We start from the raw sequence: 24,216 nt of genomic DNA on the forward strand, positions 1-24,216 counted from the left end.
CAATCGTGAATTGGAATTCACACATTTGGAGACTGCGAAGAGTTCACCTCCCCTCACACGGCTTTATGTACTTGGCCGTGGGGCCTAGTCACCCAGAATGGAGTACTGCAAAGAATATGGTAGGTGCAGGTCTCCGCAACTAAGCTGAGTTATCAATAGTCGCTAATTCTTCAGTCGAAAGACAAAGCAGCATCAAAGGTATGAAGAGTCGCTTTGTACTGTGGAGGACAAGATCGCATCCAGTTCGAAGAAACACGAAGGAGTTTTTCCTGGTGCATCGGCTGCGGTCATGCAGCAAGACACGAAAGGCAACGGCAGCAAAGTTCTCATTGCGTGACCTTCTTTCCAGTGTGCCATAAGCTCTGCACCATAACCAAGGGTAAACATGGCTGAGATTTTTGGATCCCCACAAGCCAGAAAACGTTCGCCTGAACAGCCCACGATAGTGGCACTCCATCTCCTCCCCTGAATTGTTCTTATAATGTATAAAAACACATAGCATTCGATGGACGAATTAGTACTTTCAATGTACCCTTTAAAATTATGTTTTTCAAACAGACTGTATAAAATTCTACGTTATGCCTTGCCATCCTCACACTAGTCAAGACAGCCTGAATATATACACCCCCTAACACATATACTCGTGTAATAACAAATTTAAAGTGCACCGCTGTCGAACAGCTTTTAAAGGGACACTAAAGAGAGAAAAGATTTTTCTCGTATTAGTAGATTACTCTTTCAGGATACCAAAAATACGACACTTGCCGCAAGAAGATGCTCGGTAAGCGAGAAAATGCACAAAAAGAAAAAGTGGATGACGACGCCACATTGAAGTTCCAGCACCAGTCACCATGACTTCATACATTTTGATAGACCACTAGGTCCTACTTAGTTCCTAACCACTAAAAAATGAAGTACACCGTCTTCTAACAGAGCCGGAGGCTTAACCTACAAAGTTTCAGGAGATTTCGTTGAGTCAATGTGGCCAAAATACAAAGAAACACTTTGAAATCCATGACGTCACCGTTTCAAATTTCAGCGGGAAATTTATAAGGGCAACTTTTGGCATTGATCTTCTCATCTAATAATAAATCTATGGTGGTGAAATTAACAATGCTAGAGTTTTTAGAGTATAATTTATCAGTCTAAACTAATTTATTGTTTCACTTTAGTTCCCTTTGAACAGCATGCTTTCCTTAGCACCTTGAAATTCATGGGACTATCATTTTTATGCATGCAACTTGACAGATCCACACTCTGCTTTATGTGCAGCAACATTCATGCAAAGCTCATAGCGTTTTTGTTTTATATGAGTGAGCAAGTTTTGAGTGGAACGTAGTTGTTGAAACAATTAATTGCTGAAGTACAATCAATTTTTTATAATTACAGTGGAACCCTAAGACATTGGGGGGACCACACGAAAACGTCGTAATAATCCGGGCGTTGTATAATTGAAAAACTATGCATATGGGCAGTGACGCTCAGTCTTGCCCAAAAAACGGGTATAGACTGCCTGAATAAGCCCACGGAACGACCCTGCACTTCTCCAAGAAAGGTAGATTATATTACTTTTGAAAATGACAGCTAAGCATTTAACTGGAGGAGGCGTGAGTGAAACTTTATTCTGAACTATAAAAAAAAAGACCGAATCTAAAGCGCATCTTTATAAAAGAAGTCCGAAAATTCCCTGCGTATAAAAATGAAACCGAAACAGCATTGGCAACAGCCTCCCGTCACAAGAGTTAGATACAGTGTCACCGGCATCACATAATGGTGACAGAGCACATTTTGTTGCAAGTTCGAGTAGGATGATTCCGTGCGCGACTGAGTTGTGCGCGTTGTGTTCGTTCCCTTGTGAAGTGCAATCGGTGATGTGCTGCAGTTATTATGAACGCTCACGTCAAGGGAAAGTTATTTTGCACGCTGAAGGTAGCTGCGTCGCGTCCTTTTTGCGCGCTTGAGGCCTGTGACTACAAGTGCCGCAAACAAAGGGAGGAGACCTTCAACGGCACGTCGACCAGAAAATTCCACAGGCCGAAAACGTGAAAACATCCCGATCTCAAAGATCAGCTTGGCGAATATCTGAAGCTACTCCGTGTAGATCGAGCGTGTCTAGGTAACGGCCCCGAAATACTCCCGTGATTGAGGTGTGTCTAGAAGCGACCTTAAAGCCAGGAAAACTGGATCACAGAAGAAAATTACCTGCCAGGAGAATAAATTTTCCATTCTAAGAAGGCGTACTGCACCTGTCTAAATCTCTCTTTTTGCCTAATCGTCAACCATGGTTGGATACAACTGAAGAAGTCTGTAGAGGCCCCAGCCCAGATGATCGAAGCGCGGAAGACGATTGCCTCTGTGACTAAAGAAATAGTCCTGCTCAAGCTCTCGGCAATGTTCTCCGAACACACGGGGTTACTGGCCGTCCAGCTCATGACGTCAGTATGGAGTGTGCGCCCATTGGGGGAGGCTTGTGTGCACCTGCCTTTCAGGTGGAAACGCAGCAGGCTTCTAAAGTTGTATCCGACTATAGGAGCATGTAAGTGTTTCCTTTGCACCCACAAATATTTGGTCGGTGTTAGGTTTGAGTAAAAAAAAAGGTGATTTTTTTTTCTCGGCTGACGTCGGAGAGTTGTCGTAAGATGCGGGGTCGGTGCAAAATTGTGTCGTATAATCGAGGTTTTTAATACATTATATCTACGTGCGTTTTGCCGGGACCAAATACGATTTGTCGTAAAATGCGGGTCATCACAAAACCAGGGGACGTGTAATCGAGGTGTTTTTTTTTGTTTCGTATAAACTTGTGTTCCATGGTCAGAGACAAAAATGAATGAGTTGTTCTAATTTTCACCCATGTGGTAAGGTGTCCCAAGCTTTCCGGGGTCACAAAAGTGCATAGGTCGGCAAGCTCACTCATGAGCTGACTCACTCAGACTCGGACAGGACCGTGAGTCTGAGTGAGTCCGGGTGAGTAATATTTTGGTGAGTCTGAGTCAGAGTGAGTCCGGTTGAAGAAAATATCGGTGAGTCTGAGTCCAAGTAAGCTCTAAGCGCAAAATATATTTTTTGAGTAAGTCTGAGTGAGCTCCACATTTTTTGCCGACCTATGCAAAAGTGCAACAGCAAAAGCAGCCAGAGCAGGGTTCTGACCTGTGCAGCTGGATGTTCCACTTGAGCAGGTTTTCCTTTCCACCCTGTTCACGGTCCAGGAACACAACGGCGTCAGTCACAACCAGGCCAGCTGTGGACAGTGCCTGCAGACATGATGCCGCGCTCCGTTATTCAGCCATTTGTAGTCCAGTGAACCGTGATTCAACAGTGAAACAAGAGGGCTGCTGTGGCATTGCAAGTATGCATCCAGAACAGAACAATCAGACACTCAAAGTTCATCATCATAATCATCAGCCTGATTGTGTCCACTGCAGAGCAGAGGACTCTCTGCCATCTTCATCAACCAATCCGGTCCTGTGCTTGCTGCAGCCATGTTACACTCAAACCTCATCATAACAAAGTCACATCTGCCACGAAAATAACTTCGTTATACCCAAAATTTCCTTATAAACTAGGGGTGTGCGAATATTCGAAATTTCGAATATTTTTCGAATAGTGTTTGCTATTCGATTCGATTCGCACTGAAATTTTACTATTCGAACTATTCGAACTTCCCAAAGACAAATGCAGTCAACGTCCGGTTAAAAGTGACCCCTTCAAATTTTCAATATGCTTCACCACATTACACTCTCGTATTGCGGCAAAGCTGCCTTTCAAGCTCCGTTACGGTCGCACTTAGCCAAGAGACAAAGTTCGGTTGAAAGTGGTCCCTAGATTTTTAATATGCTTCACCTCATCACACCCCCGTATTGCGACAAAGCTGCCTTTCAAGCTCCGTTACGGTCGAACTGAGGCAAGAGACAGTCAACGTCTGATTGGAAGTGGTCCCTAGATTTTCAATATGCTTCACCTCCTCAGACCCCCGTATTGCGGCAAAGCTGCCTTTCAAGGTCCGTTACGGTTGAACTTAGCCAAGAGACAGTCAACGTCCGTTTGGAAGTGGTCCCTAGATTTTCGATATGCTTCACCTCATCACACCCCCGTATTGCGGCAAAGCTGCCTTTCAAGCTCCGCTACGGTCGCAAATGTATTAACTCAAGAAAACGCTGGTTCCAATATGGAGATGAAAGATGTGGCAGAGTTGGGGGCTCAATTAATGCTGTTTTGGACCTGAAATTTGGGCAGGAAGTCCGAAAAATCAGACGCCGAAGCTTTTTAGCATCCAAAATTTCAGATGTTCTTGTATATCGACGTCTACGAGGCAGATTTGGAACTCCGGACTTGAAGAGAGCACACCCTTGTCTGCCACATCAGTTGGGCTTCCACAGAAGTTGAAAGAGAAGGAGAGGCTGAGAAAATGGCATCTCTGCCTGTCATGTGTAAAGTGTTGTCGGCAACACTTTGGTTGCACCAAATCATGTACATAAATACAATTCGGCCTCTACATTGCCTCATTCTTGATAAGAAAGACAACTATGAAATATGACCCCACCAGCGCTTCATCAACCTAGCGAAAAGAAACACTTTCATGTTACTATCTCACAAGAACATATTTAGGGATTCTCTGCAACTTTTTCTGTAATTTCACTTCGAATTATTCGAAAAATGATTGAGAAATATTCGAAAATTATTCGAAATTATTCGATTCGATTCGCACTCAATCTTTATTATTCGAATTCGCTTCGCACCCAAAATTTTGCTATTCGCACAGCTCTATTATAAACGTTTTTTGTAACACTGTGTGTATGACAAGGCTATTCTTCAATTACTTCGTTATAACCGATAATTTGTTATATCCGTGTTCGTTATATTGAGGCTTGAGTGTATATCCGCAAACTTCTTAATCTCATCTGCCCACCTAACTTTCTGTCTCCCACTAACGCGTTTGCCTTCTCTTGGAATCTAGCCTGTTACTCCTAATGACCAGCGGTTATCTTGCCTACGCGCTACGTGCCCTGCCCATTTCTTCTTCTTAATTTTGACTAAGACTCAAAATTCACTTTGCATCAAAGGAGTGCAAGCTCATTTGAAGGTGTCCTCAAGCTACGCAATTCCAACTGGGATAGAAAGAAAGAGCATAGCACGCGTCAGTGATGAGCGATTCAGTGTCAACCTCGATAACCTACTCGTTCAATACTGTTCAAGTAAACAACTGCACATGTCAAAGAAGTGAAATAGCACTTCAGTGCAGCAAGAGTGTGCGAAGGGGGAGGCACAGAATGACACCTCGGACATCATTCTTTCCATTAAAATTGCGGGGCTTCGCGTCTGCTGGGACAGTTGTTTCACTGCGATAAGGGTCATGAATTACTTTGCAGAAAAGGTTTCTCGGCTGTCACGACAGCGGCGACATTGGCTGTCGCGACCATTCAGATCGTTTCTGAGAGCACCTGGTTTGCATATACAGTTAGTTCGTGCATATGCACGTCAACCCTGAATTACTACTTCTTAGGGGCGTGCAAATATTTCTAAGAACTTTTGAATATTGCATTGAATAGCACCCTATTCGATGTGGTCTTCAAGTTATTAGCCACTATTTGTAAAGATGAATATGTTTCGAATAGGTTACAAATATTTCACATCAAATGAACCCAAATAAAAAGAAACTGGTGCAAAAGTACGAAAAATTACATGCTCGCAGGCATAGCATAGGTATAAAACACGACAGCTTGCATAGCACAGCAGCGATGTCACTCAGGGAGCCATAGAACATAAAACCGCCTATAGGACAATCATTCACATCTCTGAAGAATTCCACACACGTGGGGAATCTGTTTTTGATGCTACCTTAATGGTTCTAATGCTAAAATTTCTACAGGTATGAATTGCTTAAGGTAAATGCTAGAGGTATGATAAACACGGAAGAACTCTGTTCCATGGGAACCATGGCAAAACAATGCACGCATTCGGAAAAACATAACCAATATTAATTCTTTTTTCAGACTAATGAATTCTCAAGTACACAAAACTGTACCGCAATGGCATAGTTTGCCATGCTTATGCTCCTTTTAGGAAGCCTACATGCACCTGCACATAGGTTTCTCATCAGCAATTAGTGACCACGATAAGTGTTGATAACGTACAACAAGCAAGTTTACTGTTCTTTGTAAAGGTGGCGTCCAATGGCGGGTGCTGCGATTATCTTTAGGGCTGACACGTAAGGATGTAACGTAAGTGCTGCCACACTTTTTGAACACAAACAGGCAGGATGGGACATTTTAAAAAAGGCAAGCTTTTACGTGTGCCCCTAAGGGAGCAAAACAAGACTAGTGTTTCAGAACTTAAGAGGCGAGAAAACGCAAGGAACACGAGAGTATCAATGATGCTTTACTGCTTTTCAATGTGCGGTTTGTCAAGCACACTGCCACAGTTTCATGTTCAGCTCATGCACAGTGCCTCCAGTTGACTCAGGACAAATTTATAAGAAAAACAAAATTAGAGTAAGTAAATCGTGTCGAATGCGTTAGGCTTGATCAATTGATAAAAACACAACATGACAATGCGTTTACACTAATGCACGCGCTTTGCTGCAATGCAGTGCGACATTGCATCAGACGTACCGCTATACAGGAACGAAAGTGTCGTTTGACGTAGGCAGAAACGGCTCACACAAACAGGGACAACGCAAACGGGCACCACGGGTCAAGCGCTGCCTGCCAACTGCATCTCAACTGAAAGAATGCCAGGCCTTTTGTAATCTTTATCCCATTCTCGCATGTGTACACAAGTATAAGACAATCTCAGTTATCTTCATCCAAAGACATGGCATTTCTTTTAGAAGATTGTAGCTGATACTGCTGTGTGTCCGGGCTGCATAGTGACCGCAAATGGCTCGCATTAGTCAGCGAGATGCAGCTGGCAGTCGGCACTTGTCCTATGGTGCATGTTTGCGTTTTTATCCTTGGCTGGATTGTGTCGGCTCACACTGAAGATAAAATAATTAGGCCGTGCCAAGACAAAGCCATTTGAAGGAAACACCTAGAATGATACTGACGATGACTTTTAAAGGCTTGTTTTTTAGTTAGACACAATATTAATGAGAACTAACAGACAATAATGCCAAAGAAAGTATAGGGGATGTTATTCGTTATAATTAGAATAAAGTGTGAAGAAAGTAAAGTGGACGAAAAGATAACTTGCCGCCGGCAGGGACCGAACCTGCGACCTTCAAATAACGCGTCCGATGCTCTACCACTGAGCTTTGGCATTTTTGTCTGTTAGTTCTCATTACTAGAATGGTATTGTACCTCAAGTAGTACAACCAGTACAGTCATGTCAAGGCAACTGCACTGGTTATGCAATGCAATATGCAAGAAGATATGTTAATATTCGTAGCGTCGCAGTAACATGTGACAGCTGTGGTCTTGGCATGACACGTTCTCAACATTGAAAGTTAGTCTTTTATCAACTGTGCTGCATCAACACACACTCAGTGCCTGCATTTGTCACAAAAAACATTGCTGCTTACCAAAGAGAGGCATGGTTGTGCATCCTCTCGTGCTTTCATGAGGCAAAATACGAAGTAAAATTTTTCTCCGGAAAGGTATGTTTCAACATAACCTCATGACTACAAGCTAGAGTTGTAATATGCAAATAAGTTGTGCCATAGAAAGTGTTGCTCATTTTTTAAAAACCGCAATGCACAATATTCAGGGTGGAATATCGATTACTGATTCAACAGCGTTACTTGCATGAGTTCCAAAGTGTTGCTTTCTCAGTAGTAATCAACCACTTCCTAGTCAAACTAATGAACACGGAGTTATTAACAATATTTTAACAGTCTAAACTAATTGTGTGTTTCCCTGGACTATTATCCCTTCAGCTTAGACTGCACTAGCTAGTCATTGATACAATATGGAGGCCCTTATACCCATGGCACGGACCATACGTTCTCATATTTGCCATGCATTAACATACCTGAGCTATCTCGATGATGCTGGACCCACTGCTGACGATGTCCTCGATGATGATGCACTTCTGGCCAGGATGGAAGGTTCCCTCGATGGGACGTTTTGTGCCATACGACTTGACTTCTTTGCGTACCATTACCATTGGCTGCTCAGTTGCCATTGCCACGCACTACGTAAGAAAGAAGTTGCACCGTTCAAAGTGAATTGGTGAGCATTGTCAGAGTAGGTTTGGGATCCATCGCATGTGCAACATAAGTGTAGGAATTATTAGGACTCATCTGCACTGAATAACTCATAGTTTGTGAATTGATGCCCATTCAATCAACAAGTTTTTTCGATTCTCGTAGTTAAAGTTCTAAAAAATTTAAAGAGTGGCTTTATAGCAATAGATAGCTCTCGATGTCTTCATGGTTGCCTCTTCAGGTGCCAGTACACCAAGAAGCTCCATGAACAAGCATGGCAGTGTGACAAGCAACAAGTTGATAAATATGGTCACCATTGAAAAATTAACTCATGAGCATGTGATAATGAGGGTTCATTGATGTTGTTATGGCTGCCATGTCTGGGTACTAACACAACGAGAAGCTGCGTTTATAGAGTCATGAGACCATCCATACTAAAGCAGGAGTGACCTGGATCTTTAACACTGTCCGAGATCATGTGCAATATAAAAAAAAAAATCCAGATAAATATAAAATTAGCTCACTACAATAGGCTCAGTTTTCCTAGAACACATTTTTACCTTTTAACAATTCATGTTTGCCACCTCTGAAGCAATGAAGCTGCATTGTACTGCTTTAACGTAACCTGTGGGTATGCTGCACACAAACCTTGTTTGATGTCATCTGTGTGTGTTAAATAGTTAAATCACAATCCATACACGAGCCAAAAGTGGTGTCTTCTTTTAAAGGGACTGTCTACCGTCCTTCATCGCTTTTCTGTTTTGTACCGCAATAGAAAGCGTACCATCTGAAGTGTCCAACCTTGCAGCAGTTTCTCTGGAAAGTGAGTAGAAAATTAAAAAAAAAGATTTTTTTCGATCTGCGTTCGGTCTTCTTCCATTGGCATGAAACATGCCCACAACACTGGTTGGTGGACGCGATGACGATTGTAGCGCTGGTAAAAATTAAAACCGAAAGCACACGTGATTTCTGTAGGATTACATTACTTTCGCTGAACACTATTGTAATGAATGTAACAGTCGTTTACATCGCGCTAGCGGTTGAATGAAGCCTTATTATACGATTACAGAACCCTTGTTTTGCTGTAATCACAGTCTATGCGTTTATTTTAGCACTGCTGCCGCAATCCAAGCCAAGTCCATTCGTCAGAAAGAGACGATAAATGCACGCCTTCACAGCTCAGCACATGTGTGACATCCTAACAACAATACAGCGGCACAGCACGACCAGCGCAGAGAGCCGCATGGCATAGCGCATGAATTGAAGCAGAAGAAATCGATGATGGCGCCGCAAGCAGTGCCACCGGGCGCCTTTTTTGATGCGTGAGAAAAAAAAGCGAAAAGGTACTTTCTGACGCAACCGAAGGCTGCCTCAAGTGCGTAAAATACAATTTCAAGTCATAGATATTTGTTTTAAGCAAAATGAGTCTACTTGCGAGGATTTCTTGTCCTACCAGTGGATTGAACCACATCGCCGTCGGGTGACGCTAGCGGTCATTCTTTCACGATTTTCAACACCAAATTAAAAATATAATTCCTTTTTTTACGGGGCAAAAGCATGCTCGTTGCCGCCGATGTGACGAACAATCTTCTCATTTTCACGACAATCAGAAAAATTTTTCCGAGCGGTAGACAGTCCCTTTAAGCTAGTACATGGTCACTCACTATTTGCCCAATTAACAAATGGTGCCGTTTTGTAGCTTGAAACTCCACATTACGGGTCCCAACAGTTGTACAATCAGTTCAATTTCATGCGCATCTATGAGAAGGCTAATTCATTTAACTGTTCCGCTCCTTCAACATCTATTAGGCTTTGGCACGAGCTTCCTAATACCATAGCTTAAGAGAGTGAGCGAGAAAATTTCCGGCTTCTGACAACACATTTTTAAGATAATTTCACAATACATACTGTTCTTGTCATTGCCGTTCCCACTTTTATGTGCCACTGTACATTAATTACTCTTTCGTAATAGCCAAATTATGACCCGATCGCTCCGTAACTCAACTATTTTTGTACTATTAGCAGTTTTGTTAATTAATGAGCTTTCGCATTCAAGAGCGTGTTTTTTTCTGGCCTGTTCGGGTTTGTTTGTTTACATTGTAACACAATATTACTGTATATTAGTGCAATTGTTATACTTACATTTTTTACTTATGCTGCTTCCTCATATATTTTTTAATTATTGTATATAATTTTTTTATTGTACTTTCCCCTCTTATGCAATGCCTCTAGGGGCCTGTAAGGCATTCGTGTGCACTGTCCCCAAATTTATGTATATGTCTGTCCCCATACTTAGATAAACGACACGAACAGCCAGAGGCGCGGTGCCGGTAATATTCCACACTGAAGTCCCTAGAGGAAGAGAAAGAAATCTAAGGACTTTAGTTAGCACCAGTCCAGCGACAGCAGCCAATGAAAGGCACTGCAGGCACTCCACTCGCGCTGTCTGTAACCTATTTGCTCTATGCAGTGTCCGCTAACAGCTAACCGTCTGATTCTGCTTTTTAGTTTCATAACGAAATTCTGGCGAACGAATTTCTCGCATGCAAAGCGAAACGGATACATCTTACCGTGGCGATGGGGAGCGCCGTGTACGGAACCCCGCACAGCAGATCGCCCTCGATTTTGTCTTCTTTGATCTTGGCGACAACGGCATCGGCGATGTCGTGCTGAAAGGTGCAATTAATTTTGTTTCAGCCGGAAGCGAGCGGTGAAGCAAGAATTCAATCGTGCATGCTACTCGAAAATTATTGGTTTAACGAAGCGTACGTACAAGTAGTTTCGGGTAGCTCACGGATACTCGGAGGTCTACGTAGAACGGCGATGTGATGCCGCTCTTGAGCGTGAACGTGCCGAACTTCACGGCTCCGGCGTCAACCAACTCACAAGCCAAGCATTCTCCCATGGTCGCAGCAGTGCCAACGCAACACGTGAGCGGATCAACTCGTCGATGCTAATTCGGCGCGAACGAGATGACGACCACAGACAGCAACAGCGTTGCGTTTGCAGGCGAATGTCTTCAAATGTAGAGCGATGGGTCCTTGCGATGTGTTCGGTGAGAGATCGTGTTCGGTGGACCCGGTGGACCGCGAACCTCAGATAGCCCGCGCACAGCCGGCGATTGCGCGCGCGTCACGTGCGAAAAAAATCTGGACGTGCAAACAGGCGTGGACGTCGACGCGGTCGACGGGTTGCATGACAACCGCATCATCTCGTGATGATGATGTCCGCCAATCGCTGCGAAAAAATCTGGACGTGCAAATAGGTGTGGGCCGGAGTGTTGGCATGACAACCACATCATCTCGTGATGATGATGCCCGCCGATCGCCTCGAGATCCTCTTGGCTTGCGGCACCCTCGATTTCTTGTTGACGTTGCGACGGTGTGCGAAGATCTACGCGAAGATCGACCCACTTTAGGCGGTTGAGACGGGTTGGAGAGGTTTAGGAACATAGTTTTGGAGGTTACGCTTCGCGTAGACCCGCCAGAATCCGTAGCAACGTTGCGTTTCCTTTGTCGTGGCTGTTGCCCGATTCGGGCAGGACACCCCGTTGGCAGATCGGCGGGTTCATCACCCCTTCGATCGGCACAAATTCGCGGGGGGCCAATAACCTCCTCGTGCGCATTAGCGACCGTTCAAGCTTGTGGAAGTGACTGCCGACATGAACCTGACCGCGATTGCGCTGCGGCGATTGGCGCCGCGCTCGGGATTGTGTGCGGGCAGGGGCCTGACAGGCCGCCGACGGCGCATCCAGCTGCCCTCTCCGATAGTTGGCAGCACTACTGGCACTACGGCGGCCGCACCCCCCGCTGTCATGTCAGCTGCTTTCCATGTGTCATCTACTGAACGCGTCAGGTATGAATTGCCGTTTCCTGCTATCTGATTCAAACGGAAAAATGGTTCATTCCCGACGCACCTGTGCCGTCTCAATAGACATAGAACTTTATCTACAGCATCGGCATGCGTGTGATACCGTAGCGCCTTCTGAATAATGCATCTAACGGACTGCGGTCAATTCATCTCCGTCATCGCAGTTTTCCTCCTAGGACACGCACGGACATGCGAGAAACGAGCAAACAGAATAATCATCTCTACTGGGTCCGTTAATAGTGCGTAAGTTTGCACGAAAGAGCGCCCGTCATCCAGGCAAGTTTAGTTATAACTGCGCAATGCAACGTTCCGTCTCCGCATCGGCTGGCCGTACTGTCGGCAGGGGAACGCACCGTCTCTAACCGTGCCAGCCTTGCGGACCGAAGCCGTGAAAACAAACAAAACATCCGTAAAGCCGCGTCTGAGAGACGGAAAAAAAATTTCCTTGTTCCTGAAGGCCCGATATGCACACAGAAAGAAACAAATACGGGAGAGAGCGAGGAAGAAAAGAACGGTATTCATGTACGTTCGTGTACGACTAGCTCTTTTGCCACAGCGTACACGTCTTGCTGCCGAACGCAGGGCAGAGAGCATGGCAAGCGAACGGCGACGTCTACCGCGGGTCGCCTCGGCGAACGACCTCATCGTGCGCGAGGCCCGGGACGACCTCATGGGCATCGTGCTGGAGACGAAGTTCGGCGAGCCGGCCCTCGCCGAGGCCCTGAAGGCCCTCCGCGGCGCCCTCGAGTACAACCTGCCGGGAGGCAAGCGTAGCCGACTGCTGGCGGTCGTCCAGACCTACGAGCTACTGGCCGACGAGGCAGCACCGCAGTTGCACCTGGCATGCCTGGTTGGCTGGTGCGTCGAACTGGTAAGGCTCGATCAGCAAAACGTTTTCTTGGGGCTAGTCGGTTCACGACTTCCCAAGAAAAAAAATCGTAGCGCAAAACGACACATGGACGGACAGGTACCAGACAGGTTTTTCTTCAGAAGTCAGTCCCGTGTACTAGTGCCAGTCCCATCTACCTGTCTGTTATGTCGTTTGGTGCTATGATTTTTTCTTCAGAAGTCGTGGTAAGGCTCAGTGGCAGCTGGTCTTGCTCACTGCAGCGACTTGCACTGGTCATGCAGCCACGTTTTCCGCCAAGCAACTGGTAGCAGTCTCTTTAGTCTCCTTGGTTCGAAAAGCGGCTGTTTTGGATTGGTCACTTGCACAAGTGAAACTGTAAAGCTCGTGAATCCACCAGATGCACAGCAACAGTACGTCTAGGACTCATTTGCACCTGCGATTCTCAGGGGAGGCCAGTTGATTGCTTCCTAGACATTGGTTGCAACGTGTCGCAACTCACCAGTCATGGCCGCCTAATTTTGATTGAAAAGTGACATTTTGGGTTGCTGCTAAATTTCTCAGTTGCACGACTGAGAAATCGAAGCATCCACGAACTGATCGAAGACAGCCGCTTTTCAATCAAAAATGACCATTTGTGACCGGTCGCTTTGCAACTTGAGTGTGCTAGAACATTTGCGAGCAACCTGGTCATATAATTTGTGACCTGCTAAAATGGGCACAGCCTCAATAGCATCGGCATCATCAGTTGCCAGTGTAGATGAGGAGCCTTATGCATTGTTTTACGAGACAAGTGATGGTGGTTTGAGCAGACGTAAGTCGATGTGAGCATTCTGCTTACAGTTGCCATATGTAGGTTCGATGGTTATCACAGGGAATGCACACAAAGATTAATTCCTGAAGAACAAACATTGTTTATCACTAAGAATAATGTAGGAAGGTAGGCTAATGCACTCGTGACCCAAGTATGAGATAGCTTCAGCTTGAGTAACTTCTATGGTTAGTCTGTCATGCATCCTTCTGATAATGTCACATGTTTTAAAGGGACACTAAAGGCAAATATTAAGTCGACGTCGATTGTTGAAATAACGGTCCAGAAACCTCGTAGTGCTACTTTTGTGCCAAGGATGTGCTTATTTTGAAATAAAATCACGTTTTAATGGTCTGCATCGCGTTAGCACACTTCAAATCACCCGCCTGAAAGCGGTGTTTCTCACGTCACTACTGCCGTGTCCAACGTTGCCCGCCTTTACTGCGTGGCGGCGTGCACTGGCGGCGTGCGCCATTCTGGCATCCGGCAACATCACATGCATGCGGCATTTTGTCGAACTTTCTGTAAGAGCGACTTTCACGAGCGCGCAAAAGACGCGCGGCAGTACGCGATACCGAAACTACCACTGAGACGCGACCGCGTGAGCGAAGCAGGGTGCCGGGCGAAGCACAGTTTGGCGAAAACGGAACCTTTGAACCACGCGCGCCGTTCCCCATGGCAACACCAAAAGATATATGTCTTTCTTAGACATATGTATTTGTGATTTTTCCAATAAGCATTCAGTTGTTAGATAGCGCTTGTGTCGTTGTTTCTTCTTCTTTCGTCTGTGTCGCGTTTGCGCTAACCATCATGAACACCAAAAGAGGTTCTTTTTTCCATGAATCAAACAGAAACGAACAAGCAGCATTTTATTACATCTCTTGATGCATCGGAAGGTTCTTTTTATTGCAGCTAGTTGGATTACGAGTGATTAATTGTAGTCGAACTCTCTCATGTCATCGGGATCATTTCCAAAATGTGCCGCTCGTGGCGCTGATCGTGTGATACATTTAGCTTAATTTCTCGGTAAGTAGGGCGCTGCTGTTGATAATATTGCCGTTTTAGACATTGTCATACATTGAGCTTTCACTCTGACATAAATTGTTATTTGCCTTTAGTGTCTCTCTAAAGAGTGACACGCAGCCACAAGATTCAACATGAATGGCAGGCCAACCATCATGTACGCTTCTTACGTTACTACGGTGCTCCGTTAATCTATAACGACATCGTGCGAGCTTTGCCTAGGCACGTGGAGAGTATATTACAATGGATATATCACAATTGGGGAGCATATTCCATGGAATGAAACATAGCGGCAAAGTAGACATATGCAAGTATGTTTACACTAGCCATTTGATGCTGGGATGTTTTCTAGAGGTCATTGCTACCATATGCAATGACCTCTAGATATGTACTACAAAGTGCATAATTAAACAAAAGGAGCATGCCGGTTTCATGTAGGGTTGGTAGACCAAGTACTCACTTGTGCTGCAGTCACCAATATTCACCAGTCACTGTACTGTACCAGTGTGTACTCACATTAGCCGGCCCTCAGTCACCTTGCTATTTGTCCGTACGCGTAGGCACCAACACTCACAGCTGGTTGCACATGCCCGGCAGGTGGCTGTCAACTCACTTCTCATACCAAACAGTAATTACACATCAGATGATTACGTTTCTTTATGTATGATTACATTTCATTCTCGTAAAAGAATGCAGTGAGCTATATGTAGCATAGGCTTGTCAAAACTAGAGCCAGCCTAGACACATATTTTTGCTGGTTCTGAGACTATCGGCTAAGGACAGGTGGACATCAGAAAGTGGTCACCATGTGTAGTGTGGTTATCATTGTTTCCAAACAAAACAGATTTCTGCTCATCTCTTTTTCCGCGACGCTGACATAACATCAAATTCAGCCAGCTGTGCAGCCCACTCACCAACCTCTGCACTGCAGGTAAAGGACTATGTGTACAAACTAGACAGATGAGGTAAATCACCGTGGCACCTGTTCCCGACTGACAGTCTTTCATTTGTCCTGTTCCAAATATGCAACTTATGAGGGCATGAGCCAGCGAAATTGTGGCTTCCCTTGGCCTTGGCATTCAAAAACAAACCAGTGATGAAACTTTATTTTGTTTTTCTTCACGTTTCCATTCATCTGTGTTTAAATGACTTTGTCTTAGCCTATTCTCGACTTGTGCATACACACTGGCAAAGTTACACATGCCGCGTCACTATGAAAGTTTACATCCACACTTCTGCAGCATGTAGAGCTCAAGTGATCTACTCCTTGAGATATATGTTTTCCACAGAGCATGTCCAAGATAATACTGCAGACATTCAACACAACCGATTTCTGTTTTAGAGTGTGACAATAATTTAATGAAATCCTTAGGTGTTTTTTCATCACGCTTTCCTCTACGGAAGGTGAACACTTTGACGAATAAGCTACGCAATATGCTGTGTTAGAATGTACTCACAAAAAGATGTTTGGTTTGTTTCTGTATGCTGCATGAAAAGACAGAATGGAGTGAATCATGCCAGGTTTTTAAAGAGGAAACAAAACCTATGGTATCGCTGTCACAAGCTTTATCATTCCAGGTTTCGTGATTTAAAAACTGCAGGCCCATCTCTGTGACATAACTTGCACCACCTGTGCCTACTTCTGTGCTGAATAGGAATGCATTGACCTTGGCATAAGGAAGTAATGACAGGTCTAAGTTTAGAAAGGGGTCTGCGAGGAAGAAAGGCAGTGAAGCCTTGGGACGCCTGTTTTCCTGCTTCTAAGGGCTTGTACGTAGTATTATGCTTTTGTGGCTAGACATTAGATGTGACTTTTCACAGTGACTTTTGTGGCTAGACACTAGTATACAACTCAAGAAGTCCGAAGAGGCCACGCCCAGATGACCGAAGTGCGACAGCCAATCGCCTCCGCGATTTAAGAAATAGTCCCGCTCACATACTCTCTGGAGGCGAGATCGCTGGCCTTTCGGCTCAGTGATGTCGTTCTGGAGTGCGTGCCCATTGGTGTAGGCTTGTGTGCATACGCCTTTGAGCATGGAAATGCCACGGACTTCGAAAGTTGTATCCGACTAAAGACACCACATTTATTTATCCATCTATACAGACCCACACACGTACACACTACATACATACATTACACGTATTGTCAATCCAGATTGGAATCGTAAGACGAAGGCATGTGTAAAATGAGAAAGACAGCAACAAAATATTCGCAGAGACTCATGGTGGCCTAGCGGGCTACGGTGTTGCCTTGCTAAGCGCGAGGTCATGGGATCGGTTCCCAACCACTTTTCGAGGGGGGGGGGGGGGGGCAAATCGAAAAAACACTGATGTACTTGGATTCAGTTGCGCGTTAAAGAACACCATTAATGAAGAGTGGATTTTCATTGACTGTCCACAACATTTCAAGCCGCTAGCCATAGGTCAAGGTCAAGGTTAAAAAAAGAACAGCAGTCCCTGCGGAAATAATGAGCCATTCAATCTTGAGCAGTTCCTGTGGAAACAATGTTTGGTAAGTGAGTGCAGGCTTTCGTCTCTCATTGACTGTGCCCATGATTTAGAAATGTATTAGAAAGCATCGTTATTCAACAGCCATCAATGAATTGATACATGAACTTTAGCTTGGGGTCAACCCAGATCAGTAAAATGCTTAAGTGATTTTATTAGACAACGGCTGGGCTGATTTCTCTGAAACTTGTTGCATCTGAGAAAGCAGGTTAAGCTACATTGAACTTGGGAACAAAAATTAGTATTTAGGGCCTGTAATTTTTTTTAAAAGCGTGCCTGAAAACTGGCAAATTAAAAAAAAAGTCAAGCACAATGTTTACAAATATGTAGCTCCGCTCGAAAAGCAGGTTATTGTGTGAACTGCATCTGTTGGAACGCGTGAAGTGTACAAATCTGATTAATGAATTTACAGTTGACATAATATTGTTGCACCATTATCGAATGTCTTGCAATAGCTAAAACAAGACACAACTTCCCCTTATGTGTTATGCCATGTGTCTTAGTACATTGTGGCTTTGTCGTAACTGTAAATCAGGCATTGATACTAAAATCAACGTGATTGATCTCAATCAATCTGTTTTCTTGCTTCAATCGGTTCATTTGCTAGCTTTGTTGTCACTGTAAGTAAGGCATTGAAGCATTGAGATCAACGTGAATGGGGCATGGTCCTGACGATTGCGCACGTGCGTGTCGTGCAGCTCCAGTGCTACTTCCTCATCCTAGACGACATCATGGACGGATCGACGATGCGTCGCGCCCACCCGTGCTGGTACACGCGCCCCGACGTTGGACTGCGGGCCATCAACGATGCCCTCTTCCTCGACAAGGCCCTCGGTTGGGTGTTAAGGCAGCGCCTTCGTTCGCTGCCCTGCTACCTGCCTCTGCTAGAGCTCTTCCACGAGGGTGACCTCCGCACTGTGCTCGGGCAGGAAATGGACATGGTGGCTGCCGCACCGGACAGCAAGTGCAAGCCCACGATCGACCTGTACTGGGCCACGGTCACATTCAAGACAGCCTTCTACTCCTTTGCCCTGCCCATCCGTGCTGGAATGCTTCTGGTGAGATATGTCATGAGAGTGACGTTTATTATAGACTAGTTTCTGCTGAGCTTTGACTAGGATTGCAGCAACCTTGACATCGAAGCACGGTGTAAGAGGATACTCGCGATAACCGATCGACCAGATAGAGTAATAACGCAGCATGCCTGTCGCTCGGGTGATGGCAGCGGATATTTGTTGGCGTAACGACGCGACTTCAAGACAAAAATGCGTTGCTGTAGCAGCCGACGCTTCACAGGAAATCTGAATTTCCTAGTCGGCAAACTTGGCTATGGCAGCTAGCAACTAAGCTGAAAACGCGTGCCACGTTGTTTGCGAGCGAAAAATGCAACATGCGGCGGACGCCAGCATTGCCGCTGACCACGTCATTTGCTATAGCAATGGTACATTTTCTGTCTTGAAGTTGCATCGTCCTACCGATAGATATCCACTGCCATCACCGGACCAACAGACGCTCATCGTTTTCAGTTTATCTGGTCGAACACAACTCACAAGCAAGCCGAGAAGTGTCCCCACATAAATCTCACATCATGCATCGAAGCCAGAGTGGGTACAGCTGCTCACTGAAGCAGCCAGCCTAAAGGCAAGCAGCATAAGTACGTCTGTGCTCATTCTGTTGTAAACAGGCACGATGAAACAATGAGACACAGGCCTACTGCTTCACATGTTCTGCTGACAACACAATTGCTTTTGTCACGTGACTGGAACTCTGCCTGATTTCAGTCACGATCCAACGTTGAACATAATGTACTTTCAAACACTCCGAGCTGTAGCAAGTTGCTCCGACAGAACCAAGCGAATGTGTTCCTACTGCTCGATTTCGACTAGCCAAACCTAAAGCATGTTTTGTCAGCATTCACGCTGCATTGCAATATTGCAACATTTCACTGTTTTACTCCTGTAACGCCGTTGCAAATGGAGAAGGGTAGGAGAGGTTCTACTATTGGCAACCATTGCACCAAATTGGCATCTGTAGCCTACTTTAGCCACCATGCTTCATGTCACGTGGAATGTAAAGCCACAATCTACTCCCTTTGTTTTGTAATCTAGTTGTAATCTAATGTAATCTCGCATGCGACTTATTGCTATGGCAGACCTTCAACGGGCAATTAAAACTGGCAGATGCTTTGCTGGCCTATCAAAGGCATCACGCTTGCATTTCTTTCATGTGGACACATTTACATCTTTCTTCTTTTTTTTCCCATCAATGTCTGGGTGCATTGTTATAACGAATATGGTCAATATGAAGGTGCTATAACAAAGCCCTATTGCAGTAATGCTTTGGCGAGGACAACAGGTCGTGTTCCCTCGTAACCACTGGTCACCTTGCAGGCAGGCGTCGAGGACAGCTCGTTGCACGAGCAGGCGCAGGAGGCAGCGCTGGCGCTGGGTCGCATCTTTCAGGTGCGCGACGACTACATCGACTGCTTTGGCTCGGTCGAGGAGATCGGCAAAGTGGGTACCGACATTGTGGACCGCAAGTACTCCTGGCTTCTGGTCACTGCCCTTCAAGTGGCGTCGCCCAAGCAGGCCGAAACCATACTGGTGTGTTACCTCCTCTAAATACACTGGAAGAGAAACTGGGGAGGGCTGGTGGTAATTAATAATTGATAAGCAACGGCGATGTACAGACAAGGACACAGGAAAAGAAGTTCAAGACTGGAACACTGCATACATACTTTTTGGAAGTATGCATAGTATTCACACAGTGTGCATGCTGTCATAGCATGCGTGCTTGCTGCTAGCGCTCCTGTCACGATTCTCTTTTCCTCTGTCCTCATCTGTCCAGTGGCGTAGACTGTCAATTATGATTAAGACATGAGCAAACGGCACTAAACATGGCACTGTGAAGAACGACAGACACAAGCGCTGATCAGCACTTGTGTCTGTTGTTCTTCTCCGTCCCGTGTTTAGCGCTGTTTGCTCACGTCTTAATCATGTACCAAGCAGCCCAGTTAAGCACACTCCTATCAATTATGAACTCCTTTAATCCACCAAGAGACATTAACACCATAGGCTTGCGTGAATAGTAAATTTTAGGTTTGAAGCGAATAGTGATTTGGTCGAATAATTTCAAATCGAATTCGAACAGTGTATATCACATACGTATTATAAAGAAAAATGAGCATATTTGTAATGACCCAACTAACCTGCACAATATTTTTTTTTAAGTTGAAACAAGGCATGTGCAAATGTCATTGTTTGGTTCAAAGGGAAGTGAAAGCAACTTTGAATAGTAGCAGGATTTTAATTTCGGTAGAATGCAAGTGATAACCTGTAAAACGCGTTACATTTTAAACTTTACTATAATTAGAGCATATAAGCCAGTATAACAACCTTTTAAACTTAATAAATGATGAATCGATGTGAGGGTAATTTGTTCATTGAACCTTGAAGTGGGGCTCTTTTTCCTGGGGCTACGAGCCAGTTGCAACAAATGACCGTTGTGTAGTTCCAGCCAGCCCTTATTGCACACTTGTCAATAGTGTTAGCTCACCATCAGCTGGTACAGTCACCACAGAAAGAGATAAGCACAAGCGACCATTGGCTGGAATGGTTGCTTGTGCTAATCTTTTTCTGTAGTGGCTACACATAACCAAACCCGCACACCCTGTGCTGTCTGCACCGGCAGGTCATAGCTTGTGTTAAGATGGCATATGCTTGTGCTAAACAGGAGTGCAACAAGAGTAAAATGTTCTTGTCTATGACAACCTCATTTTCGATTCATGGACGCCACCATCATTGCTTTTAAGTTTTTACACTGATGATTTCGCACTTTTGTGTGCCGTCAACATCACATTAAAGGGGTACTGACACCATTTTTTGAAGGCGAGTTTACTCTGCCATACAAATATCCTGTGTACAGAGACAGCTCTGAGCAAGTGTGAAGCTCAGCAGATGCTGATAAAATATTTTATTTTGATATTAAAGTCAATTTTCCCTACTGACATTGACACTAGCTTGACGTCAGGCTACGGTACTGATTCTGGTGAATTCGTGCAGCAGTCTGGCTAGTTGTGATGATGTCAGGTGCCAACACATCCAAAATGGTCGCTTGTGTGTTGCCAACGGAGCCATGATGCAGAGCGGCCGTGGAAACGTCACGATATCTTGCGCGAGCACGTGACGAGAAGCTCATACCGTGCTGTGACGTCAGGGTACAGTAGGCACTGAAACTAGCTTTTAAAAACATACTGTAATTACTTTTTCAGGGTGCACTCACGCTCAGCAGTACATTAGCATTAGCAGTACAGCATTAGCAGTACAGGCTCTTGAGGGCTTGGCCTTTCATATGACGCAGAAAAACAACTGAAAATTTTCGTGTCAGTACCCCTTGAACAAGGCCGTGTGCACCTGCACAGCCATTTTCATGCATACGAGTCTACTGTAGCGCAGTTCATTTAGTTGATACAGATACCAAATGGCAACATTAAGAGCCTAAGCCTTAGGCACATGAACGCATCAGTGAAATGTACTCTACAAAAGGGCCACATCTACTTTAGGCAGTGTTTACACAATTGCAGCACATGCCAGGGTATTGCATCAATAGCAGGAGCATTGATGAAAATGATGTATCGAAACTATTAGCTTCTATATATATGCATTCGTTTGTGCGGGATCTGTCCGTAAAGTAAGGAGACTGGGTCTGGTATCAGCCCTGATGTGTTCTTGGTGTTCTTCTTGGTGTTCTTGGTGTTCCCAGACCTTCTTGGTGTTCCCAAATCTCAAGAGAAGCCCGAAAGATCACCATTTTGACGATGTTCCTGCCATCCAACGTGCTGTCACAGTCTCTGAAAGGGGTCACGGCAGCCGACTTCCGGGATCCTTTGCAGCATGGGAATTGTGTTGTAATAGGCGTATCAATGCCCAAGGAAACTATTTCGAAGCATTTAAATGATACGTTTTGATCAGATTGATAAATTCTTTATACCAGACCCAGTCTCATTATTTTTTTGACAGACCCTCTGTACGGTTGAACCTGGATATATCGAATCTGAAGGGGATCACCAAAGAGTTCTCTATATAGGTAATTCGATTCAAGGGGGTTTTACAACTGTTCGATATACACAATAACTCATTATGCACTCAAACTTTGATATAACGAACACGGACGTAACGAATTATAGGTTATAACGAACTTAATGAATAATAGTCTTGTCATAGACACAGTGTTACGACTAAATGTTTATAACGAATTTTCGGATATAATGACGTCGTTTTCATGGCAGATGTGACTTTGTTATAATGAGGTATGAGTGTACGTGGGTTCGGTATATGCGGGCTCGACTGTATCTCATTAACATTTCAGTGAATGTGGCTTTTTGTATGCCATTGGGTCTGGTTAGCTAACAGACAGACGACGTGCAAAGAGTGCGAAGTAACCAAAACATGCTGTCATACTAAGTAGTGGTTGCAGAAGACAGTTGTTCGTGTGTAGTTATGCCAATGACTCGTTGTTTCAGGCGCACGTTGGACGAGGTGCTCCCGGTGGTGCTGACGAGGCCGCAGTGAAGGCCGTCTACAGGGAGCTGGATCTCCCAGGCCACTATGCAGCCTACCGCGAACGTGCCCTTCGTGATCTCGACGCCCAAATCAACCGGCTGCCCCCAAATCTGGCCGATGTGCTGCGTCTCCAGAGGGACGCGTTATTGAAACTGGACTCTTAGCGACATTACCTACTGCCTTCCTACCTCTGATGGACGTTCCTACCCCCCTCCTCTCTCTGATGGATGTTAACACTAGCTTCGAATGTAAATGTACATTAAAACCATTTCTATTTACAACCAGCGTCTCGAATGTCATTTATCAATTTTGATAATGAATGATTTTGAATGAAATATCTCTGTACTTGTAGATGGCCATATTCCTGGTAATGAAAGCCAGAGTTGCAAAAATTCACTGCCTAAGCACTCTGTACAGATGGGAACCAGTGAAGCTCAAACGTGAGGCCCCGTTGTTTATCACTGGGTTAATCCCGATGGTTCATTTAAAGTTTTTCTCAAATATTGGTTATGTCCGTAAACAAATGTTAATTGGTGTTTGCCATCAGCGAGTTTCCTTCATTTTTAGTGGACCAGTGGCGAGTAGTCAGGCTTGCCCGATATCTGTGGCACAAACCCGCTAGGATGTTTTACGTATATAGGACGGGCAAATTTGGCTTTTGCCTAGCCATATATATATACACTCGAACCTCATTATAACAAAGTCACATCTGCCACGAAAATAACTTCGTTATATCCGATAATTCATTATATCGAGGTTTGAGTGTAGTACAGCTTTGCTGTGAAAGTGAAACCTCGGCACAAAATAAGTATTCAGTTTGTGAAACCTGCTGTGTTGTTAATGCTCTTTAACAAAAATGTAAATGCTTTACTTGCTATAACACAATTTAAAAACAAAAAAATTTTTAAGTCTGTTATCTGATATTTTACCATTCTCCATGTTTAGGCACGTGTGTTCTTGCATATTTCGTGCACCTCTTGAAATGTCGAGAGCCAAATGACTGTTGCATCTCCCGACGGTGGTTGCACACTGATACACTTCTCTGAATTACAACAAACCTCAACAAGCAACAGTACACAAAACAAGCGAAGCAACAGTTGTGTGTTGACACCAATTATGACCCATTTATGGTAACTGTAAACAAAGCTCATAATGAAGGGACAAGGGGGCAGCGCTAGGACGAATACAAAGGACGAGATGAAGACGGGACATGTCCCGTCTTCATCTCGTCCTTTCATTATGAACCCAAACCAACTCGCCCACCTATCTGTGATTCTGTAAACAAAGCTGTATTTGAATGACAAGTGGCATCAAGATGATCTGAACTATTGGTATATACAGTTGGCCACAAAATAAGGCGGACCACGCGAGTGCATGCCAAAATTACCGCCTACGTTATCTAGTGGCGAGCCATCTGCTCTCGAGGGGTAGACGGGAAACTTGTGCCTTTGTTTTG

The 24,216-nt window shown here is 44.7% G+C and overlaps 2 protein-coding genes across 2 annotated transcripts in view; one reads left to right on the top strand and one right to left on the bottom strand.

The window, feature by feature from the left end:
- LOC119405655 (uridine 5'-monophosphate synthase) overlaps positions 1-11,277 on the bottom strand; it is a 35,479-nt gene extending 24,202 nt beyond the window's left edge. Inside the window, exons 1-4 of the mRNA XM_037672491.2 lie at positions 10,914-11,277; positions 10,711-10,809; positions 7,966-8,127; positions 3,148-3,251 (exon numbers count right to left, since the gene is read on the bottom strand). Of these exons, the coding sequence (XP_037528419.1) occupies positions 3,148-3,251; positions 7,966-8,127; positions 10,711-10,809; positions 10,914-11,045 (497 nt within the window). The 5' untranslated portion in view covers positions 11,046-11,277. The remainder of the gene's footprint in view (positions 1-3,147; positions 3,252-7,965; positions 8,128-10,710; positions 10,810-10,913) is intronic.
- A 252-nt stretch (positions 11,278-11,529) lies between these two features.
- LOC119405656 (uncharacterized) lies at positions 11,530-23,058 on the top strand. Its single transcript, XM_037672492.2, has 5 exons — positions 11,530-11,995; positions 12,593-12,881; positions 17,898-18,257; positions 19,590-19,802; positions 22,721-23,058. The coding sequence occupies exons 1-5, from the start codon at positions 11,802-11,804 to the stop codon at positions 22,922-22,924; spliced, it is 1,260 nt and encodes a 419-aa protein (XP_037528420.1). The 5' UTR covers positions 11,530-11,801; the 3' UTR covers positions 22,925-23,058.
- Positions 23,059-24,216: the final 1,158 nt, after the last annotated feature.

Source organism: Rhipicephalus sanguineus, chromosome 9 (genome assembly GCF_013339695.2).
Source record: "Rhipicephalus sanguineus isolate Rsan-2018 chromosome 9, BIME_Rsan_1.4, whole genome shotgun sequence".
Classification (NCBI taxonomy): domain Eukaryota; kingdom Metazoa; phylum Arthropoda; class Arachnida; order Ixodida; family Ixodidae; genus Rhipicephalus; species Rhipicephalus sanguineus.

Coding starts and splice junctions, on each gene's coding strand:
- LOC119405656 (XM_037672492.2), top strand. CDS start 11,802: ATGAACCTGACCGCGATTGCGCTGCGGCGATTGGCGCCGCGCTCGGGA. Junction 11,996..12,592: donor TCATCTACTGAACGCGTCAG/GTATGAATTGCC, acceptor TGCCGAACGCAG/GGCAGAGAGCATGGCAAGCG. Junction 12,882..17,897: donor TTGGCTGGTGCGTCGAACTG/GTAAGGCTCGAT, acceptor CGTGTCGTGCAG/CTCCAGTGCTACTTCCTCAT.